Source organism: Elephantulus edwardii, unplaced genomic scaffold (genome assembly GCF_000299155.1).
Source record: "Elephantulus edwardii isolate Elephantulus edwardi_28Jun2011 unplaced genomic scaffold, EleEdw1.0 scaffold00053, whole genome shotgun sequence".
NCBI classification, from domain to species: Eukaryota; Metazoa; Chordata; class Mammalia; order Macroscelidea; family Macroscelididae; genus Elephantulus; species Elephantulus edwardii.
Window position 1 is genome coordinate 12817690 of NW_006399803.1, and position 22895 is coordinate 12840584.

Consider the following 22895-nt stretch of genomic DNA (forward strand, 5'->3'; position numbering starts at 1 on the left):
TGTATTGAGATGAAAAAAACCATCATATTAGATATAGGTATTTTATCTCCCCCTAATCCTCTTACAAATAATTGGTTGGCAGATCACATTTAAGTTAATATTTTGGGAAATGATTGTATCATTACATAACTGCTTCTACTTGTGCCTCACTAACTGCATAGACGTTAAGGTTTACAACAAATATGATAATTATATGATAATGAGAATCAAGGCCTACTGAAGTTCATACATGCTTTGGGAAGACACTATGTCAAGGACTAAGCCTCAGCTGGTGCTTTTCTTTATTACTCATCTTTTGTTTTAAATCAGTCTTGTTTCTCTGTCTGTACCTTTGAATATGTCTGGGTGTTTTGAGACCTCTCATCAATGAAGCGGAGTGTGGCATGAATATTGGAGAAAGACACATTAATAACCTGTGTTAAAATGATGACAAAACTTTGCTTCCTGAAAATAAGGAGGATATGAAATACTTGCTGCAGAAGATCAAGGATTACAACTTTCAGTATAGATTATATCTCAGTATCAAGAAGACAAACATCCTCACAATAGCCCAACGGTTAACATTATAATAGATGGAGAAAAGATTGGAGCTATTAATTAGTTCATCTTGCTTGGATCACCAATGAGCACCCTTGGTATCAACAATCAGGAAATCAGGAGGTGCTTTGCACTAGGCAAGTCTGCTGTCAGGGACATCTAAATAATGAAAAGATTAGTGTACCTGATTCAGACCATGGTCTTCTCTATCATCTGCTATATCAGAGAGCTAGACAATTAATAAGAAATAAGAATTGGTGCCTTTGAGTTGTAGTTCTGGAGAAGAGTACTGTATAGTCCATGGACTCCCAGTGCAGTCATGGCGCTCCTGAGAGGCAAGGACTTTGGACATGTAGCTAATCAAGGCTATTTCTTGTAGAGGGAAATCATGCTTAGAAAGATGGAGGGTCAGTGAAAGAGAGGAACACGCAATGAGGTAGATGATACAGTGTCTTCAACCATGGAATTTAGTTTCTTAAAGATGATATGAATGGCACAAGAGAGGGAAAGCTTCAGGCTGCCTGTTCATTAGGTTGCTATGAGCTGTGTTTGTCTCGACAGCCAGCACCTAACAACAACATCGTCAGATGTCTAGGCTCTTGGACTCATACAAAGAAGTTTAGCTATGGAGTATTTGGCGAGGAACTTTTATCACTAATTAACTCTTCAGTGTTAATATTGTGTAATTGTAGCTGAAAGGCAGACTCTTTGTTCAGAAGAGTATGAAGGTGTCTCTATCTTAATTGACATCACATATTGACTCTTTATATAAAAATAATGCAGGCAGCATGGGGGCAGCCACATTTGACCTCTACTTACTCCACAGATGAGAAGAGTACCTATCCACCACATCAACAGCACAAATTCAATATCCATTCATTCACTTATGCCCCTTGCCTATTTTTGTCAATTCCAACACCACTGTCCTTCCCAGGGCTTTTATCGTTCTTATTCTTGGCCCTGCTAATCCATTGCAATGGTCATAAAGAACTCATGGGCAATACTCACATTTACGAACTTTATTAGTAAACTTAACCAGGTACAGTTTAGGTTGGAAACAAGGTACAGTTCTTCAGGCAAGACAGCTTCTCAGGCATGCTAGCAGACTCTGTGGCCTTTAGTATTGCAGTTATAGGTCAATGTCACACAACTTTCTTAGTTCTGCTTATTAAGGTGTTTCCATTCAATCCTCCAGCAAGCTTGAAGGAAGGTCATTATCTCAGGCTTCATAAGGCAGTAATTCTAGCTCAGTTTTGTCTCTCCTCAATCTCTGGTTACCTGGTGACCCAATTTCAGTCTGAATTTATATCACTTATGAATCTCTATGGCTCCAAAGGACACACATTGCATTCTCAGCTTCTTTCTTGCTTATTGTGAAACTCATAACCAAACTTGCTCATTTTAAGCCAGACAAAATGACTGGATTTAGCAATCCAACCCCGCTGTTAGCAGGTGTTATCGACTTCATCTGCATCGTTAGCTTAGTCCCACTTAACCATGTGGCAAAAGTAAAACTAATGGCTAGGAAAGACAATCTATTGCCCCTAATCCCTCTGAGACAACAATGATTCATATGAGTAGTGGCATCGCTATCTCCTATCTCTTACCACTTTCACCCAATCTCTAACTATGCACATATTTAGTTATGTATTACCTGAGGTTCAAGCAGAGTATAAGGTATCTTCATGCTGCAAATTTGACCTATGTTAACCTTCTTGTTGTTGTTGTTTTTATGTGCTATGGAATCACTTGTGACTCATAGCGACCCTATGGACAACAGTTCTGCACCCTGCTCTACCCTGAGCCAACCTTATTTTTTTCCTGACACACCCCTGTTACCACAGTCATTAAGTTAATCCATCTTATCTAGGGTCTTTTTCTCTTGTGTTGTCCCTCTACCCTCCCAAGCATGATGTCCTTCTCCAAGAACTGGTCCCTCCTTGCAATATGTCCAAAATATGTCAGACAAAGCTTCAGAATCCTTTCCTCCAAGGAGCATCCTGATTTCACCAGAATGTTTTTTTTCCCTAGCAGTCCATGGTATATTCAACACTCTTCTCCAGCACCACAGCTCAAAGGCTTCCACTATCATTCCTAGTCATTGTCTAACTTTCTGATAAATAGAAAGTAATTGTGATCCATGGCCTGGATAAGGTGCACCTTAGTTTTCAGACTGACATCATTGCTCTTTAGTACTCTGAAGAGGTCCCTGACAGCAGACTTTTCAAATGCAATTTGTCTTTTGATCTCCTGGCTGCTGGTATGAAGAGTATTGATTGTGAAGCCAAGCAAGCTGTAGCTGTGTTCCCCTTACAACCTTGAAAATTTTATCATCCACCTTAAGACCATTCCAATTGTTTGATTTTACATTTTATCATCTTAAATAGGGTGATTCCTAATAACTGGCCTCATTTCTTTTCATAACTCTTTGCATAAAGTTTAATAGCCATACAACCTTTCAGCTTTTCTCTTGTCTGTGTCTGAAAGGTTATGATAACAAAAATAACAGTGGCTACAAGCTTTTGTGAAGTTAATTATTTTAAATGAGTAAAGAAGATCAAGCACCTGAGAAGAAAGTGGCTCAGAAATTGGAAAGAAAGCATTATGTTCTGCTACAGTTGGTTCTTATTTGGCTCTTTTATTTTTCTCCTGAGGAACATAAGAGCCATTGAGCTCAGAGGACGTGAACATCCTGTACAGGAAATAGATGGTGTGTGGAGGAGGTGAGGGGGGCACCCGGCAGCCGTTCTTTAAATCCTTCAGTGAGCTTCACTTGAATACATTATAGAAGCAAGTAAAGGACCAGGAAACAGGCTGAGTTTGGATGGCTTCCCACACACTTCACAAAGCTCAGGAAAAGCTCAGCTAAGCCACACACATTTTATGTTTCCTGAGGAAAGACTCTGCTTGTTGGTCTCAGGGTTAAAGAGTTTCTGAAAGTTTTTATGTAGACACTAAGCCATTCCCTTCATATTTTCTTCCCTCTGTCACTGATAAAAGCCCAGGGGATAGAATCAATGGTGTGGACACTTATGTGCCTGCTAGCCCAGTTAACTCATGGGAGAGGTGTTAATGCAGTGACTATATTGCAATGAGCCTCTAGCTCCTCAGGCTCACTGGTTATATCACTATAGACCCTCATTATATATAGCTTATGTATATATAAGCTGCACTGTACTATCGAAGGCGTGCAGTTCAAATCCACTCTGAAGGGAAAAGATGGGAAATCTCCTTTTGTGTGATTAACTGCCTCTGTGGGTCAGTTCTGAGTCAGTTCCGACTCAATGGCACACAACTTTAGGTATATGTACATATATATTAGATGTTGTTGTTAATTGTAATCAAGTCGAGCATGACTCATAGTGACCCTATGAACAACAGTCTTTCTATAACTATTGTTGTTTCTCAAAGTTCATAGTTTCCTGAGGCATGTTGTTAAGGACATGGATAGATAGATATAAATATATTGGTATCTTTATACACTAATCCCTGGAAAACAGCTGAGAAGTCTCCTCCAGAGTGATTTATAGCCTTGGAGCCAACTGTGAGTTGCCCCTGACACCATGGCAATGAGTTGAGATACAAATGAAATTTGAAAAATCAAATTAAACTCACAAAAGTGGCTACTCCTTTCGGGATTTCACCTTCATCCTTGCCATAAAGTGCCTTAATCATAAGGATAAATTAAGAAACACTCAGTGAACAGTTGAAGGAGAATGCTCCATGGACATAAAGGTAATGAAGCTTTGTCTCACACACTTTGGGCATGTTCTCAGGAGGGGCCAGTCCTTGGAAAAAGACATTATGCTTTGAAGTAGAAGGCTCAGAACAAAAGAGGAAGACCCTCAGTAAAATGGATTAACTCAGTGAGGCTTTGCACATGTTAGAAATCATGAGAACAAGGTGAGGTTCAGATTTGTTATTTTATGGCTGCAATGAATTGCGTTCAACTGAACAGCACCTAAAAACAACAACAAAGAGTTGAAATACGAGAAACACAAAGTGAGGAGAGGTGATCAAAATCTCAAAACATAGAAAACTGGGCTGCTTTTTCTTTTTCTTTTCCAAAACACATTTTTTTTAAAGAGAAAACCAAAGCATTTGCTTTTCTTTTGTGAGAGTGGTTTAGAATGTTCACTGGAGCAAAAAGGCCATTTATGAGCTGCCTTCAACCTTAGTGAGGCTTGTCACAGCCCATTGTGCTTATTTCAGAACATGAGCATTACAGTAAGTGAATAGTAACGTGGAAGGAAACCTCAGTCATTGCAATTGTCATTTGCTTGTGCAATTTCCTTTATCTGCTGGACATAATTGTTGATTTACAAAAAAATATATTTTTTCTTACATTATTTCTTAGGAAGTTTATGATTCTCCTTAAGACACACTGCCTTTTTAACTTAATTTCTAATTAGTGTCATTTACAAATTATATTTCATAACTGTTATTGTCCTTAAATGTTAACCATAAAGGTATATATAATAGCAAATAAAGACACTAGAATAAATTATGTTAATGTTAGACAAGTCTCTAACAATACTCTTAGCTTTAGGATAGTAGCTGAAATTTAACCTCCTTCTTTCCCATTTTCTTCTAGGTTTCCATTTCTGATTTAATATGGCCAGAAATTAGCTGGGTTTTTTGCCTTTTTTATTGCCATTGTTGGCTAAGAACTCAATTGCTAAAGAAATGTAAGGGAGATGTTTAGCGTGATTGACATTACACTCTTATTGACTCTGAAGATATACGTAAGATTTATTTTAAAGACCTTCAACACTAACAACTACATTTCATCTGAACTACAAATAGTAAAAAGTATCTTGTATCCATCTACGTTAATGTTCTGTTTTAGAACTAGAAAGACTATGTAGCATTCATGACCAAGTTATCGACGACTAGATAGAAGACAGTGTGATGCACCATACTTCCTCAAGAAAAAGACATAGTTTGGGAACTATGCAAATACATACAAAAGTAAATCAATTGCATGGAAAGTAACAACTACTAGCAAAGTAATTCTATTTCAGCCTGATAAAGCAGTGCCACCTACTGTACACACACTTTATTTTATGTTTGTGAGTTCCTTAGTACTAACTTTCAATACAAAATCAATTGTTGTTGTTGTTGTTAAGTGCCATCGAGTCATAGATGACTTATGAGTGACCTTAAGAATGAAAGACCTGAACACTTGTATAACTCATCATTTATCCACATTCATAGTTTCCAAAGGCAAGCTATTTCATAAGTGCATGCCACTCCTGCTTCCAAGCTTGTTTTTTGTTTTTAATTTTTATTAAATTTTATTAATTTTAATGAACATTTGCAGAGATTTTGGGTTTCCATTCATTCATTGTTGCACTATTTTTTCTACTCCCCACCCCAGTTCGTTCCTCTTTTTCCCCTCCCTTGAAAGTATATTTTAATTGTCCAATTGCCACAGTGCTTGTCAAAGCCAGTTCTGATTAATCTCCTTTGTCAGTGTATCCTTTGCCATTCCCTATCACTCCTCCCTGAAAGATACTTCACCCTGATTCATAAGGAAAAGGGGACAGCGTATTCTCTTAGCTATTTCCTGCTGAAAAGGGACGCTGTAGGTTTCAGGGTGAAGATCTTCTCTCACTGGCCCCTTTGGCAATAGGAAACAAGTAGACTATTGTGGAGATTGATTTTGGAATTTAGATGCCCTGTTTTCAGTTGTGCTTAGCCGTACATGTTCATATCCTTGAAGATGTATCATGGAACTGTTGCAGCCTAGAAGATACAAATTTAACTAACAAGTTGAAAGTACATGAGTCAAAAATTAAAAGCAATAGTATTCCAAGTAGAGGTTCTAACAGTAGCACAAATCAAGTTACAGAGGGAAGGTAGTTCTTAAAGGCTTATTGACTAGCACTTTGTCTATTATAGTGTAAAGGTTAGGAACCACAAGATGTAGAGGCTCAACCATGTCATTTATTGTTCCAAGTTTGTTTTTATCGGGACCTCCCCCAAACACTGTCTACCATGGGTAACTGGTATCACATTTGACACATCTGTGTCACAGCATTTAGCATCACAGCAACCATGAGTTGCTTCTATACACCAAATGGACAGACCAGTGCTATACCACTTACAAAAATGTTTGACAAAAAAGGATTAAAGTCAGGCCTGAGGGCCACAGATTAGAATCACCCACTTTTGGCTTGGTAGCATCACTGTATCTACTAGGCCAAAAGAGCTCAGTTTTTTATTTTTTTAAGATCTATGTTCGAATAAGTATATTACAGTATTTTTTTGGTGTGTGTGTTACTAATTTCCATTTATATTGAGAATAATTTTAAAAAGAATGAAAGACTAGAAAGTAATTGAGAAAAATAATGCAAATATATATATATAGTGTTGTTGTTGTTGTTGTATACTATTGAGTTGGAAGCATAGCTGACCCTCCAGCAGGTTTTCAGAAGCAGTTATTTACGTAGCAGATTACCCGTCCTTCTCCAGTTGTGAAGCTGATGGGTTCAAATCTCTTGCCTTTGGGATTACAGTACAGCTTCTTACCACTATCCAGTGTGTGTGTGTGTGTGTGTGTGTGTGTGTGTGTGTATGTACACATATGTTTTATATGTAATAACTTAAACAATGAGTTTGAGTATAATGGAGATTTTGAGTATGGCACAGGATAGGACAAATCAATTGTTTGTAGGGTCCCTAAGTTATAGGTGACTTGCTGGCACCTAACCTTCTTGATATATGTTTGTGTCTTTTATTCTTAAATGTCTGATTTACCTCAATCTGTGTTTTCCCTTGTGAAAATGATGTAAGAGTCAAGTTACTGTGTGTGTGTGTGTGTGTGTGTGTGTGTGTGTGTTTTGGAAGCAGGAATGGCATCTACTTTCTATGAACTTTGATAAATATTGATGATTGTGTCATCGAGTCGAGCACAACTCATAGTGAACCTATGAACAAAAGGCCTGATGCCTTCCTCTAACTATCCTCGTTTCTCCAAATTAATAGAATTTCCAGAGGCATATGGTTTAGGAAGTGGACTTTACTCCTGCTTTCAAACTTGAAACAATCTTGAATTAATTTTGGAGCTTCACCAAACACTGTCCACGATGTGTAGCCATTTTGGTGTTTGACACAACTATGACACAGTTGTTCCATTATGACATTTGAGACCCAAATGGTACAAGATTCATTGTCACAGCAAAACCAGATTACCTTATCAAACCAAACTGACCAGAGTGCTGTATGACTTAGAAGAATGTTCCTCCAAAATACAATCACAGTGAAGAAAGATGTAACATCACTTCATCGAATTTCCCTCTTTTAATTCTATGATATTTTAAGAATAATGATTCCTCACATTCCTAACGTATTTTATAATATGGCATCACATAGAGACTTAATAGAACCATATGCTTTTCCTAAGTTTAGGCCATTCATTACTGTTTAATCTATTTTGAGTCATTTTATCAGTTTTATTATATTTAAACATAAAATGGGTAAGTGAAAGTAGACGTGATGCAGGAATGATTGAGACACTTCTCATTGTCTTCTATAATTCTTCCAAGACCTTGTTATCAATTTTTCACTATTATGCTTACATTTTTTGTGCTAAGAACATCGTAGAATTTAAAGTCTTGCCTCATCAGTAATTTTGCAGCTTGTGCTTATTCATATTAAATTGTATCTGTCGTCCTACTCTTAATATCTTTATATATTAATGAAAAGTTCCAAAGTCCGGAATGTATAATATTTGGCATTTGTCAAGGCTTTGATTTGAAAAAAAAAAACAACGCAAAAGAACCAAAATTGAAACAGAATGTAACTTGTTTCTGTATTTTATGGCAAAATCATAATTAAATAATTGAAGCATGTTAAAAATCTAGACGTATACATAACACAGATGGTTTTCATTTCATGTCCCAATCTGAAGGAATGCTATTTGAAATGCAGACACGCTCAAAGACTTTATTCTTATTTTGATCTATGTCTGGGAAGATTTACCATATTCCATTTAGTTGAAACCTACTCTATTTACTATATATGAGTACCTTGCTTGGAGCTGAAAACTTAGTGATTAAAAAGTAAACATTGTCTTCATTGAGCTGTCTAGCAGAGACAAACTGCTTGAGCTCTCAGCAGTGAGTGCTACTGTAAAAGTAAAAGCACAGTGCTATGTGGAACAAGGGAATTGAATCCCACACAATCTTCAGGAGTTAGGGAAAGAAGTGTGGAAAGCATCATAGAAGATATCTGGAAGAGAGAAAACCTGAATTAAGTCTGCAAAAATGAGAAACATGTCATTAAAATAAGTGGAGAGGATTTAGAGAGTTTGTAAGAGCACTGACATCACAGAGCAGTACAGAATTGGGGAGATCCATGTTTTTCAGTTCCACTTTGTCTCTAGATTGCATGTAAATTAGTTCTGATAGATGAGACTTGGACAAGTAGTCAGAAGTTAAACAATGAAGGAATTTTCAGAGTTGGTATTTTATATTGAATGTTTCACTGTTTTAAAATCTACTAAGTAAAAAAGTAGGGAGCTCTGGTGCCCTCATGGTAAGAAGCTGCTGTACAATCTCAAAGCTGCTCTACAATCTCAACCCACCAGCTGCTCCTTGGAGGATCAGCTATGGTTTGATTCTGACTTGATGTCACACAACACAATATTGATTAAAGAAGTAGGGAGCTCTGGTGGCCAAGAGGTAAGAATCTGCTGTAATCCCAAAGGCACAAGGTTTAAATCCACCAGCTGCTCCGCTGGAGAAGGATGGGAAATCTCCTCCCATGGGATTATTGCCTCTGAAAACCTGCTTACACACAATAACAATTGAAGAGGTGGAGATGGGTAAAATGTGATGGGATGGACAGGCTGGGGGCAGGGGAGGGAGGAAACTGTGCAACAATGAATGAGTGGAAATCCAAGTTTTCTGTAAACTTTTGTTAAAATCACAATAAGAAATTATTTATATAAAAAAAAAGAGCTTACTTTAGTAACACTATTAAAAAGGCGTTTTAGTAGAGGAAATGACTAGAATGAAAGAATCCTGACGATACACTTTTTTGCTTACCAAAAAGCTTGGGAGTTAAAAACAACCAGCCAGTCCTAGGAAGGATGATGTGGCAGTCTATTTCTATAAACACTGTTGTAGTTGTTGTTTTTGTTATGTACCACTCAGTCATAACCAACTCATACTTGACCGTCTAGCAGGTTTTCAGAGGCCGTAAATCACATGAGAGGAAATTGCCTTCTTTCTTCCATGGAGAAGCTAGTGTATTTGAACTGCATGCTTTTGAGTTGGCAGCTCAGTTCCTTACCCCTAGGCCAATAGCCTTAGAAACATGTGGTACGTTTCTACTCTCTCCTTCAGGATCACTATAAATTGAGTCCTAATCTATTTGAAGGCAACAGAACAAACAGAGGGCAAGGGATCAATTGTGGTGCTAGAATGTAATATAAGGGAGAACAATGAAGGAAGATAAGAAAGGGCAAGGGCAAGAGGATATTATTATAGTATTAGAATTAATTCAGTGATATAATGTGAAGGCAATTGAACATTTCTGAACATTCTAGTTCTAGCATAGAATAATATGGTTGGCATCATCAACAAATATTATTGTTCTTGTTTTTATGCACATTGGAGTCTAAACTGATTTATAACTGACCTACCATTCGATTTTCAGAGGCTTAGTAAATCACATGGGAGAAGAGTGCCCATCTTTCTCCTGAAGAGAAGCTGGCATATTTGAGATTAACAGGATTTGAATGTAATGTGTAGAGTGCATTCCAAGAGAAGAGATTCAGTTGAAAGAATGGCTGGTTGTAACTATCTTATGTTCAGTGGAGAAATGTACCTTAGAGATCTTAACACCTTACCTTCTTAATATATATATATATATATATATATATAAAATTCTGTTTTCCAAACCTTTCTTCATTTATCTCACTTTTCTTACACCCTTTTACCCAGAGGACTGGTATGAACAGTTGTACCCCCTCATCCTTACCCTGAAAGACTGCATGGGAGAAGTGGTGAACCGAGCCAAGCAGTCGATGACATTTGTACTCCTGCAGGAACTAGCCTACAGCTTGCCCCAGTGTTTGATGCTAACCCTGAGAAGAGACATCGTCTTCAGCCAAGCAGTAGGTGCCTGTTGTTGTTCGTATGCTGCTGAATTGTTAATGTGCTATGCTTAGTGAAAATAGCATTCTTTTTGCCAGTTTTACTTTGAAAAATATTTCTTTTCTTAAAATTTTGTTGTCTAAAATGTCTTATGTATAAGAAATATCCATTTACTATCATACAGAACCATTTTATAAGACCATAATTATTTCATTTTGAAAAGAGTTCTGAAATGTGCAGTCTTCTTTATGTCTCATGGAATCTGTGCAGGAAAACATAGCTTAGCCGATTGTAGTATTGCCTAGGGGGTCTACCCACAGTATGAGGAAAGCAACTGCTGCTTTGCAGCATGGCTAGTCAGCACTACCAAAAGCGTTATTAGTGAGCCACTATCCCTCTAATCCCTTCCTTCCCCTCTGCATGCATCCCAAGACAGAATTGGGGATGTATCTCCTCCTCTTTTGTTTGTATAGTAATTTTGTAGGGTTCTAACACTTAAGTGGGAGTTTTGCCAGTATCACCTACCTTGTCTCCAGCAGAGTAACTATTCAGGTGACTATGCCTTTAACAAGATGGTTTGACGGGGTAACTGGGCCAGTGAGCTCAAGCATGCCAGAGAGCATGAGGATGGGAGAGGATAGAGCAAGGTTCTGATTTCCATATTGTTGATACAAGTGGTACTTGATTTGATGGCACCTAGCAACAACTGCATCTCCCCACCCCCACTAGTCTTCACTCCTACAATGACGTTTTGTAGATAGAAGTCATAAAGAGAAAGAGAGCCTCTCTTTTTAGATATTTATGGGTAGTGGGAATATGTTTAATACTCTTCTTGTCAACCTCTCTTTTTAGAGGATGAGAAGAGTATGATTCACACATTGTGCTCAGCTGCATAATCGTTTTTCATTGTGTCTTGTTAATGGCACTGTGAAATACATGCTATTGTCCCTATTCTATATGTAATAAATATTGTGAAAAGACAGTATTTGGAAGTGTTAAATAGTGTTTTATGGGATCACTCTTTGATAGAAAAGATTTGAAGACATTTCCACCTAACTCTAAAGTCTAGGCTTCCCCCTCCCCCATTTCTTTTCATGATGCTCTCATTTGTCAGCCTGTTTGTGTAAGCTTTCGGTATATCAAAGACTGTCAGTTGTTTTAATATGTATAGTTGAACAGTTGTAGGTGTTCATATGTATTGAAATTCATTCAGTGATGCCTCAAAAGTTTTAAAATAAGTTTAATGCAAACTAATCAGTTTGGAGGTCTCTGTTAATTTCTTCAATATTCTTTTAGCTTGCTGGATTGGTCTGTGGCTTTATCATCAAATTACATACAAGTTTGCATGACCCTGGATTCTTAGAACAGCTTCATACAGTCGGATTGATAGTACAATATGAAGGACTACTAAGTACATACAGTGAGTATCGTTTTAATGAATGTTAAAATCATATTGATGTTCAAAGGGCTATACTGACTTTCTCTTTAAGTACAAAAATGATAGTCAAAACTCACTACCCTAGTGTTTATTTGGATTCATAGAGACCTTTCATTTAGTTTATGGGATTCTAAATTGTATGGAAGGAGATTGTCCTTCTCCAGGGGTGGATTTAAACCCCTGGAGATGGACAACCTTTGGGTTAGCGGTACAGTGCAGTATAGATTATGCCACTGAAAATCTCTACCAAAATAAGTAAACCTTTATTGCATAAAGCATTACAGAAAAAATATCACCTTTCAGTTATTTTCATTTATTCACCGTGTACTCAATTGTGTTTTGAAAATGAAATTGTAGGGTTGTTTTTTTAAAAGTTGAATCCTGAGGCATCTCAATTTTTTTTAATATAAAAGGTTCTTTGTCAACATAGATTTAGTGATTTAATTAGAAAAGTCTCAAAGCCCTAATGTCATAACTACACTATTCAATGCAGCATTTGAAATGTGTCTAGTCCAAAGCAAATGTATTAATATCCAGAAGATTTTAAAACTAGTAAACAACAACAAAAAAACTCTGATGGCAAGATTGAATTAATGATTTTACTATTTATTTGCATATTAAAATTACATTTTATATATAATATATAGGCTTAACATAACATATATTATTATATATATCATATATATATATATGATTAGGTGAAATAAATTATTATAGCTAATTTTACCTTTTCTATTTTACTATTAAATATAATTACTCATTGTTGTAGAGTTGGAACTAACACACAGCTAATTCTCCAGAGGGTTTTCAGAGGCTGTAAATCACACAATAGAAGATTCCTCATGTTTCTTTTATGGAGCTGCTATTGTTGGATTTGAGCCACATTCACTTCCTAAGTAACATGCCTCCAGAAACTCTGTGAACTTTGATAAATGTCGATCGTTGTAAAGGGGCCTCAGGCCTTTTGTTCATAGGGTCGCTATGAGTCGTGCTTGACTCAAAGGCAATCAACAATAATATGTAAGTTAGCACAACTCTATGTACTACACTACCAGGAAACTTGACTTCTAGGCAGTTTGAAATTCCATGTGTGCTAATAATTTATTTGTGCTAGTAATTTATTTCTACTGTAAAGTGCTAGTCTAGAATCATACTTTAATGACATCCTTCTCAGGCTTGATTTGGTTTCCCTAACCAGTGTTAGTGCAAGTAAATGTTTTCGTTTTTTAAATTCAGTCATAGCTATTGTTTCTAGAAATATATGTCCCTGGTGGTCTAGTGGTTAGTGTTTGGCTCTTTCTCTAGAAACAAAATGTTATAAAGAGATCAGATGTCTGCATGATATTTTGTTCCAACATTTGCTTGTACTTTATTTCCAGCTTCCCACTAAATATACACCCTTCTTTTCCTCAAAAGTTAGTGCATCGGTCTCCAAGGAAAAGCTTTCTAAAGGAATTAACTGCATTAAGAAATATATTCACTAAATACTAAAACCAATACCAACATGGAGGCATAGTACCTAGTGACATTTTCTTTAAATAGCATGTTTGTAACTGGACATTTTCCTCTTGTATAGGTGATGAAATTGGAATGCTAGAGGACATGGCTGTTGGCATTTCAGATTTAAAGAAGGTAGCATTTAAAATAATTGAGGCCAAATCCAATGATGTCTTGCCAGTTGTAACAGGAAGGCGGTAAGTGATGCCATGCTCGTTTCATAAATAGCCAGCTTTTCTACAAATGTTGTATTAATTCCTAGAGAAAGACCCAGGAGAAGTTCAGTTTGTATTTGAGATTTTTTTCCCCTTTTATTCCCTTTAACTTTTTGGTGAGAAACAAATATAGATATAATGCAGAGAAGATATTGAAAACTTCTGAAAGAATCATTAAAGAAAGCTTGAAGAACTCTAGAAGTCCTAATCCACAACATAAACAGTCTTCAAAGCATCCTGAAAAATCTACAACCAGGGTGGGAGGGGAGAAAAGTGCAACAATGAATGAATGGAAATCCAAAATCTCTGTACATGTTCATTGAAATTAATAAAAGAAAAATAAAAGCCTACAACCAGGAGAGGATAAAATAGATGAATGAGACCTTCTAAGAATTAAATTCTTATGCACATCCAAAAACTTCTCCAACAGGGTAAATAGGGAAGCCAAGACTGGGAAAAAGTATTTGGTAATGACATGTCAGATAAGGAACTTACATCTAGAATTTATAAAATATTCCAATTTTAACAATCCAATTAAAAAATTGGCACAGGATATGAACATATACTTCACCAAAGAAGACATTCAGATGGCCAACAAACACATGAAGAAATGTTCAAAATTCCCAGCTCTAAGAGAGATACAAATCAAAACAACTATGAGATATCATCTCACCCCAGTAAGAAGAGCAAAATTTAGCAAAACACCAAGCAACAAATGCTGGAGAGGTTGTGGAGAAACTGGAACTGTTGGTGGGAGTGTAAAATGGTGCAACCACTATGGAAGGCAGTATAGCACTTTCTCAAGTTAGAAATAATATTTGACCCAGCAATTCCACTACTGGGAATATACTGCCAAGAAACCATAACCGGCACCCAAGCAGATATACCTACATCCATGTTTATCGTGGCTTTATTCACAGTAGCAAAAAGTTGGAAACAACCTAAGTGCCCGTCAACCAAAGAATGGATAGAGAAGCTGTGGTATAGTCACACAATGGAATACTATGTTGCACTGAAAAACAAAGAACTCATGAAATATTATTCAAAATGGATGACCCTGGAGGACATTATACTGAGTGAAATATCTCAATCACAAAAGGACAAATACTGCATAGTGCATCATAATTCTTGAGATGACTGTAAATTAAATTCATAGAGTTGCATAGTAAAGTGGTCTTGCGGTGTGGGGGGACTGTATAAAAATGAAAGATTATTTTTTTTTCCAAAGAAAAAAGCAAACTAGAGGGTGGGGGTATAGGGAGCAAAATGTGCAACAATGAATGAATGTAAATCCAAGTTCTTTATAAACTTTCATTAAAATCTAAAACAAAAATCAGTATCATTTTAAAAGGGATACATTCCGATATCAAGGGAATATACCATCATTTTGTTATTGTTAACGCACTGTCACAATTTAAGTTTTCCAAGAGTTTAAGTAAATCATGACAGGGAAGTTCTTGGAAACTTCTGGGAGTCTCATAAGGGTTTTAAAATTGTGCTGGACCAATAGATAATGCTGTGATGGATGGAAAAGATTGAATTTGCCATAATTTCATTTTACTTTTATCCACAATGAATCCATGATAACAGCATTCAAGAAATCAAAAGAGGTGCTGCATTCAGGAAATTGGCTGTCAAAATCCTCTCCTGCTTTGGAGAGGACAAGGATGTCCCTTTAAAGGTTAAGGTGCACCTGATCTACGTCAGTATTTTCATTTGCTTTTTATACATCTGAAAGTTGCACAATAATAAGCAAGACCAAAGAAGAACCATTGCCTTTCAATTGTGGTGTTGGAGAAATGTATTTAATACACCGCTGACTATCAAAGGAACAAATAAATCTGCCTGGAAGGAAGTACAACTCGTATGCTCCTAAAGGCTAGGATGGTGAAACTTCATTTTACTTACTTGGTATATATTTTCAGGAAAGAACACCAGTGTTTGGAGAGAGACATCATGCTGGGAAAGGTAGAGGGTCAGTGGAAGAGAGGAAGACCGTCAGTGAGATGGATTTATACAGTGACTACCACAGTGGTCTTGAGCATGATAGAGATCATGAGGATGGCACTGAACATGACAAAGTTTAAGTCTTTTGTTCATTGGGTTGGTATAAATTCTTTGTAGGATCAGTATGAGTTGTAGTGGGCTTGATGACCCTAAAAACAGCATCATTAGCAAAGGGTTGTAATTGTTTTACTTGATGGTCAAAATACTAGCAGTGAGTAAGAAAAATGATCATTCCCTCTAGTAAAGTTTCTTAATCAGAACATTCCAAATGTCAGCCATTCTGATGTTGTTGATTCCCATCGAGTCAAGCACAACTCATAGTGTCCGTATGAACAAAATACCTGAAGCCTGTCTATAATTATTGTCATTTCTCAATGCTCATAGAGTTTCCAGAGGCATGTTGATTATACAGTGGATGCCACTTGGTCTTTTTAATATGAAGATACTAAAATGTGAAGCATTCTCAGATAAAAGGAAATTTTTTAAAAAGTGAATAAAAGAATTATGATGATAAAAGAATGAGTTTTATTGATATCATGCTTGATAGAAAATCAGTGAAAACTAAGGAAGGTGAGGCAGATTAAAACATAGTTATCAAAACAAATCAACTCAAATAGGTCAACAATAATGAAGACAGAAAAGGACTAGCCAACGTTTTATTCTATTAAATATAGGTTTGCTATGAGTTGGATTGGGGAGCTCTGGTGATCTAGTGGTAAGGAGTTGCACTACCAAACCAAAGGCAGAAGATGTGAATCTCCCAGATGCTCCACAGGATAAAGATGGAAATTTACTTCTTGTGCAATTACAGCCTCTGAAAACCTCCTAGATGGTTGGTAACTTGATAGCACATAATAACAACGTGAGTCAGATCAGACTCAATAGAATCTAACAACAATCTTGCCTAGTGGCAAGGAGCTACGCCACAATTCTGAAGGAATATAGGCCAAGCCCACCAGTTGCTGCATGGAGGAAGGATGAGTAATGTCCTCCCATGTGATTAACTACCTCTGAAAACCCACTGGAGGGTCAGCTGTGGATCAGCTCTGACATCATGGTATATAACAACAACAACATTGTAATCTGTAGAGCAAACACTATAAATACAAACTTTAAACTAGAAAACAACACCAACCAGCAAAAGAATTACAATGATACACAAAATAGCAACTATTTAGTACTTAAGGCAGTAAAGTAGAATCAGAAAATTATTAACCAGATAATGCAAAAACAAATGTCAAAATTATAGACAAAAACCCAGCCATATTAGCAATTATCTTAATCGCACTTGATTAAATATCCAAGATAAGGAAGAAGATGGTTAGACTATAAAAAGTAAATAATAAGATGAAGCATTACATTACATTCATAGTCCCATAAAGTAGAAACCAATAAAATAAATAAAAAGTTATTGTATTCAAAAGTAATCACAAAAGATCCATGTATTATAAAAAAAATAGACATTAACTCAAAGATTTTCTTCTCTCTCATGCTAGTAGAAAAGAGGTACATATCTTGACCAAAGGAGAACATACAAACTATAAATAGCATCCAACAAATAAAACTGAGTAGGGAGTTCTGGTAGCGTGATGAATTTAGTGTTGGCCATTAATTGAAATATGATGATTAGAATACATCAGTCACTCCATGGTGAAAAATGAAGCAGCCTACTCCCATTAAGATCTATAGCCTAGGAAACTAGATTGGGCAGGCAGAATCAACTCAACAGCCCTGAGTTTAAGCTGGAACCCTCTAATGCATAGAGTAAAATGACAGAAGTGAATGAATATGAAATAATAAATGACCATTAAGAACACAGAAGATAATTCAACAATAATAAAGATTTTAATGTCCTTCTTTAAAAATTTATAAAACTGGTAGATAAAATACCTGCAAAGATACATTATTCATAAAAACTACCTAATAGATATTTCTACAACACTTCTGGAAATAGAGGAAAATTACTTTTCAAGAAGGCCTGAGATATCTCTCATTATAATACATGTAATGGCTTGTAAGACAAGACTAAAAATATTGAAATAATCCGAAGGATGTTATTCATCCCAGTAAAATTAAACCAGAAGTTAATGACAGATGTCATTTAGACAATCTCCAAATACTTGAAATGTAAGGGGGTAAGGAGTAGAATTGCCAACCCAAAGGCAGACAATTCAAATCCTTGGGAGAAAATAGGTGATCTCCTACCATGAGGTTTACTGTCTCTGAAAACTCACTGGAGGGTCAGCTGTAAGTCAGTTCTGACTCAGTGACAATGAGTTGAGTTTTGCTGAGTCTGAATAATCATTTTGAAATAGTTAAAAAATAAATTACATGAGAAGTAAGAAAAAATGTTTTGTTTAATCTGAATAATCTTTTTTAATTTATTCAAAAGCAAATTATTGACAATGTGAGAAAATACTTTTTATTAAGTGAAAACAAAATACAATAAAACAAAGTTTATAGGGTGCAATTATGTATATGCTTAGAGAAAAATTTGCAACCTTAAAGGTCAATATAGCAGTTCAAATCCACCAGATCCTCACCTGGAAAAGAAGGGACAATTTCTTTCTGTAACAGTACAGGATAGATTAAAAACCAGTACCACTTGATTAAAAAGGTCAATAGAAGAAAGAAAGTTATCAAATCAGTAGTAGAAGTTACTAAATTAAGAGATGAGAAAAAGATAGGGCTTAAAGCAGGCAAACTATGGAACCAATAATGGTTGGAGCATACATAAATGAATTAAAAATGGAAAAACGGGAGGGGGGGAAATCAGCGAATCTAAAGTTGATTCCTTGGAAATATTTTATTGAAATATATAATAGTAACTTAGTTGTTATGCCTTAAATGACTGATAATGTTAAATAATTATCAATTACCAGAGGATCACAAATAGCAATGAACAAATAGCAAATAGAAATCTAATGATAATAACAGACCTTGCCAAAAAATAATTTACATCATTTAGTTTCTCAATTTTCACTTTATTAAAAGCTAAGCATTAAATTACATATATTTTCCTTGAAACACGTTGGGTTTTGAAATTGATTAAATCAGAAAATCAATAGTCTATACCCAGGACCTTGGGTGTAAAAATGTGGACTAAACATTCTTGCATTCCGAAAGTAGCTAAAAGTCATATAGAGAAATCAAACATGTAAACATGCCTTTATAACTCTTCAGGCCAAATAATTTAATAGAAAAATTAAATTAATAAAGTGATTTTTAATAAACTAATAATAAATGTTAAGCACAAAGTAGTCAAAAGCCTAAATCAGCAGTATATCATAAATGTTTCTGTTGTTTCTTTCCAATGACTCTTAAAACAACATTAAACAAATAAATGTTTCTTCCTTTTTGTCCTCCTCTTTCTTTAGTGAACATTATGTGGTAGAGGTCAAACTGCCGGCTAGAGTATTTGAGTCACTGCCTTTACAAATTAAAGAAGGACAGCTGCTTCATGTGTTTCCAGTACTCTTCAATGTTGGAATCAATGAACAGCAAACTCTCGCTGAAAGGTAAGTTTAATGAAAATGATTGCTACATAAATTTTTCTTTTTAAAACTCTTTGAGTGTTCTGAGCAGTTCCACACGTCCTTTACTGTATAGGAAGCTTTATATTATAGTTGAGACTTTAATAAATCCATACCTAAAACTGAATTATATTTCTATTGTCTTGGGCATGTTGCAAGGAGTGACCAGTCCTTTGAGAGGGATGACAGGCTTGGAAGGGCGGAGAGGCAGAAAAAGAGAGGAAAACCATCGATGAGATGGATTGATACAGTGACTGGGGTAATGAGGATAGGTGTGTCAGAGTCAGTAGGTTGGCACAGGATACAGCAGGTTTCAGGGCTATTATATATACATAGGGACATTATGAGTCTCAAGCAACTCGATGGTTACATAACAACAGCAACAATCTACCTCTCTACCTATCTTGTGACCTATCTTTTTTAATTTAATTTTTATATTTAAAAAAATTGTTTTCTTTTACTCTGATTTATTTCTACTTGTCACCTTTCTCCAGAGACCGCCACAGCACAACACAACACACCTCCCACATACACAGCACCATCCTCTCTGACCAAAGGATCACAGCCACCTGGGTGGAACAAACCTGGGCAATTATGGCTGTCTGTCTCCTCCCTCTTCTCCTTTTGGGCTTGAAGCCGCTCTGCCTTCAACCCAAGACCAAGCGTGGCTTCCCTGGTCTAGATATAATATTTTTGGATCAAAATTTAGCCATTACCAAAACATATGCTTTGTTATTCTTAAATTAAAAAGTACTGTTATGACTTCAGTAAGGTTATTCTTTGTAAATTGCTAGTTGATTTAAGCCTCTAAAAAAGAAATTTATTTCACCTAGGTATTGGTGAAATTATCCCATAGATTATTTTTTATTCATATTTATATCCTCCAAGTCCAGCTCCATGTAGACATCATAAATTGACTATACCGGACACTAAGCCAAGTTTGAAATAGGGAGAGTAGATTACAAGAAAAATGAGGTGTAATTCTTGCCCTGAAAGAATTTACTATCTATTAAGGAAGATGTTTTTATTACATTATAGTTTGAGTCATCAAAGGTTTTTCAAGGCCCACAATAGTGCAGAAAAAGTAAGAGATGAGTTATCTGGGATATTTTATAGAGGAGATGAAGCTTTCTCATGACTTTGAAGGATATATAGGAATGAAATAAAGCAATTTGGGAGGTAATACATTTTAGTCAAACGTGGAAACATTGTGTGAAAAGTCTCCAAGTTATTAAAGTAGTAAAGGACAAAGTATTAACTCCTGTCCCTGGAAGTCTGCTCAAGGAGGGTAGTAATGAGTTTTAGGAGAGAAGAAAGTAGATGTGAAACTGAGGCAAAAATTTGTCCTCAGAGGGAGAGGGAAAACTCTATTTTGTGAACCAAAATGATGAAATGGGGATTAGATTACTGTCTCTAGCATTCTGTTTATTGCCCAGTAGCTGTCAAGTGAGGACACTGTGTTAACTGCACCAGACAGTTTCACTAGCTGTGATGTCTCATAGAAGCATTTCCCAGGAAGTTCTGCAGTGCTGTTGAGTGGATCAGTCAGGGGCATTCTGTGTGTGCCACCCATGATTCTTTTGAGGCCTGTAGTCCATATTGAATAAATATTTGTTGAAAGAATGAATGATCTGATATGAAGGATCAATTAAAATGAACAGAGACCCAAAACAGAGTATTTAGGTAGTTGAGAATCCTCATGACAAAGTGTGTTGTAAATTAGGCTACTAACCCAGTTGTCAGTAATGTGTCTGAATCCACCAGACATACTCTTAGAAAAAAGATGTGCAGCCTCCTCCTGTATAGATTCACTGCCTTAGAAACCCGACGGAGGCCATCATGAGTCAGAATCAGCAGAATAGCAGTGTCGGTAGATGGAGTTTAATTGTAAAGAAAAAGAGAAGATACTAGAGACATCAAACATCAAAGAAGAATGAGTAGGGGTAGGGAAAAGCCAATGATAAAATATTGGAACATAATCAAAGAAATTGTCATAAGAGGAGATGGTTTTATTCTTAGGTTATAAATAGGATGGGATAATTCAAATTAAATTTTCAATTGACACCTACAAATGCAGATTTGGAGTTTAGTAAAAAATATTAGGAATGGAGAAATGCACTAACGAAGCTAATTATACAGCACTATTTTTTAGAAAGAAAAGTGGAGTTTAAGTCCTGAACCTGGAAAAATTGCTTAAGGAAAGCATATAGTTAGAGACACACAGATACAAAGGTGTTCCATTTTGTTGTTTGCTAGTGGGTCTAAAGAACACCATTACAGAAACTGCCCATTTTCAAGAGATGGGCAGAAAAAGAAGAAACAATGTGAAATGCTTACTCAAGTTGTGGGGTTTTAGCTGTTTCTGCAGCAGTCAGCAGTGTGTGCCATTCAATATGTAGCCCAATGTTCAGTCCTGATCTTAGAATAATCTCTATTCAAAGTGCTGTCACTGGTTAAGTGGAGAATTGTACATGTAAAGAAAAAAAAAAAAGAGTGTGGATTTACCCACGCAGAGAAGCATTTCTGCAGAGGCTAGGCATTATAGCGTGGAGCTTAACTATCTGTTATATAGTACACAAATGGGCTGATGTTTTACAGGTGGTATTTTATTTAAGATCTCATTTGCCGATTGTGAGGCTATTTGCTTTGTCATAAGGTGTTGGTGGAGTCAGGGACAAAGTAATTGAAATTGCCATTATGTAGCAAAGTTATAAAGAAAGACTCCTTCCTTTGGAAATTATTGCCAACTGTTTAAAAAGGAAAGGTAGAAATTTTACTATATGGTACTATTTGATGATCCATAACTATTTTCTTGGTTCTACTTTTAGATTTGGTGATGTTTCTTTGCAAGAGAGTATTAATCAGGAAAATTTTGAACTTCTGAAAGAATATTGCAAGATGTTTATGGAAAAGATGCCTCCTGATTGTGAGTATGAAAGTTAGAAAAAAAAAACAAACCAACCACAACAAACAGGGGTAATAATGTCTTGATTATAAATCTCCAGGAGAGGTCAGGTATGGAGGTCATTGGACTAAGGTAGTGTGGGGCAGGGATGTGAGAGAGATTTTGAACCAACAAACTGATTGCCAAGGCGGTGTGGCCACCAGCGTCATTACTTTGATTGCATTCTGGAATGAGCTCTGCTGATCATGCCCAGGATATTAATTTCTGTGCTATCAGAATGTGCCAACAATTAAAAACGAGTAGTTTATAATGAGACATGATGGCTGAGTCCAGTAAACAGTTTATAGACTTCTTCACCATATTACACTTTTAAAATTTTTGCCTTTGTTCAGTCCAGCAGTTTGTTTGTTTTTCCACAATATTATCAGCAAAGATTAGTGAATCAGGAATGTATTAGAATTCATATGTAGGTGGCATAATTATGTTGATATATTCACAGTGACAAAAAAACTAATTTTCATCAAAGTAGGAAATATTTTACTATTTTTCAGCAAAAGCTGTTATCAAAGTCTATGTCATTTAACCACAGTCACTTATATTCTGATACTTAGTTTGAAATAATAGATGGCAGTATTTAGAATGTTTTATAAGTGGGTA

At 36.1% G+C, this 22895-nt stretch overlaps 1 protein-coding gene across 1 annotated transcript in view; it reads left to right on the plus strand.

Moving 5' to 3' along the window:
- INPP4B (inositol polyphosphate-4-phosphatase, type II, 105kDa) overlaps positions 1 to 22895 on the plus strand; it is a 702969-nt gene that overhangs the window by 542873 nt on the left and 137201 nt on the right. Inside the window, exons 16-20 of the mRNA XM_006887014.1 lie at positions 10491 to 10663; positions 11940 to 12063; positions 13658 to 13775; positions 19178 to 19318; positions 22162 to 22259. Of these exons, the coding sequence (XP_006887076.1) occupies positions 10491 to 10663; positions 11940 to 12063; positions 13658 to 13775; positions 19178 to 19318; positions 22162 to 22259 (654 nt within the window). The remainder of the gene's footprint in view (positions 1 to 10490; positions 10664 to 11939; positions 12064 to 13657; positions 13776 to 19177; positions 19319 to 22161; positions 22260 to 22895) is intronic.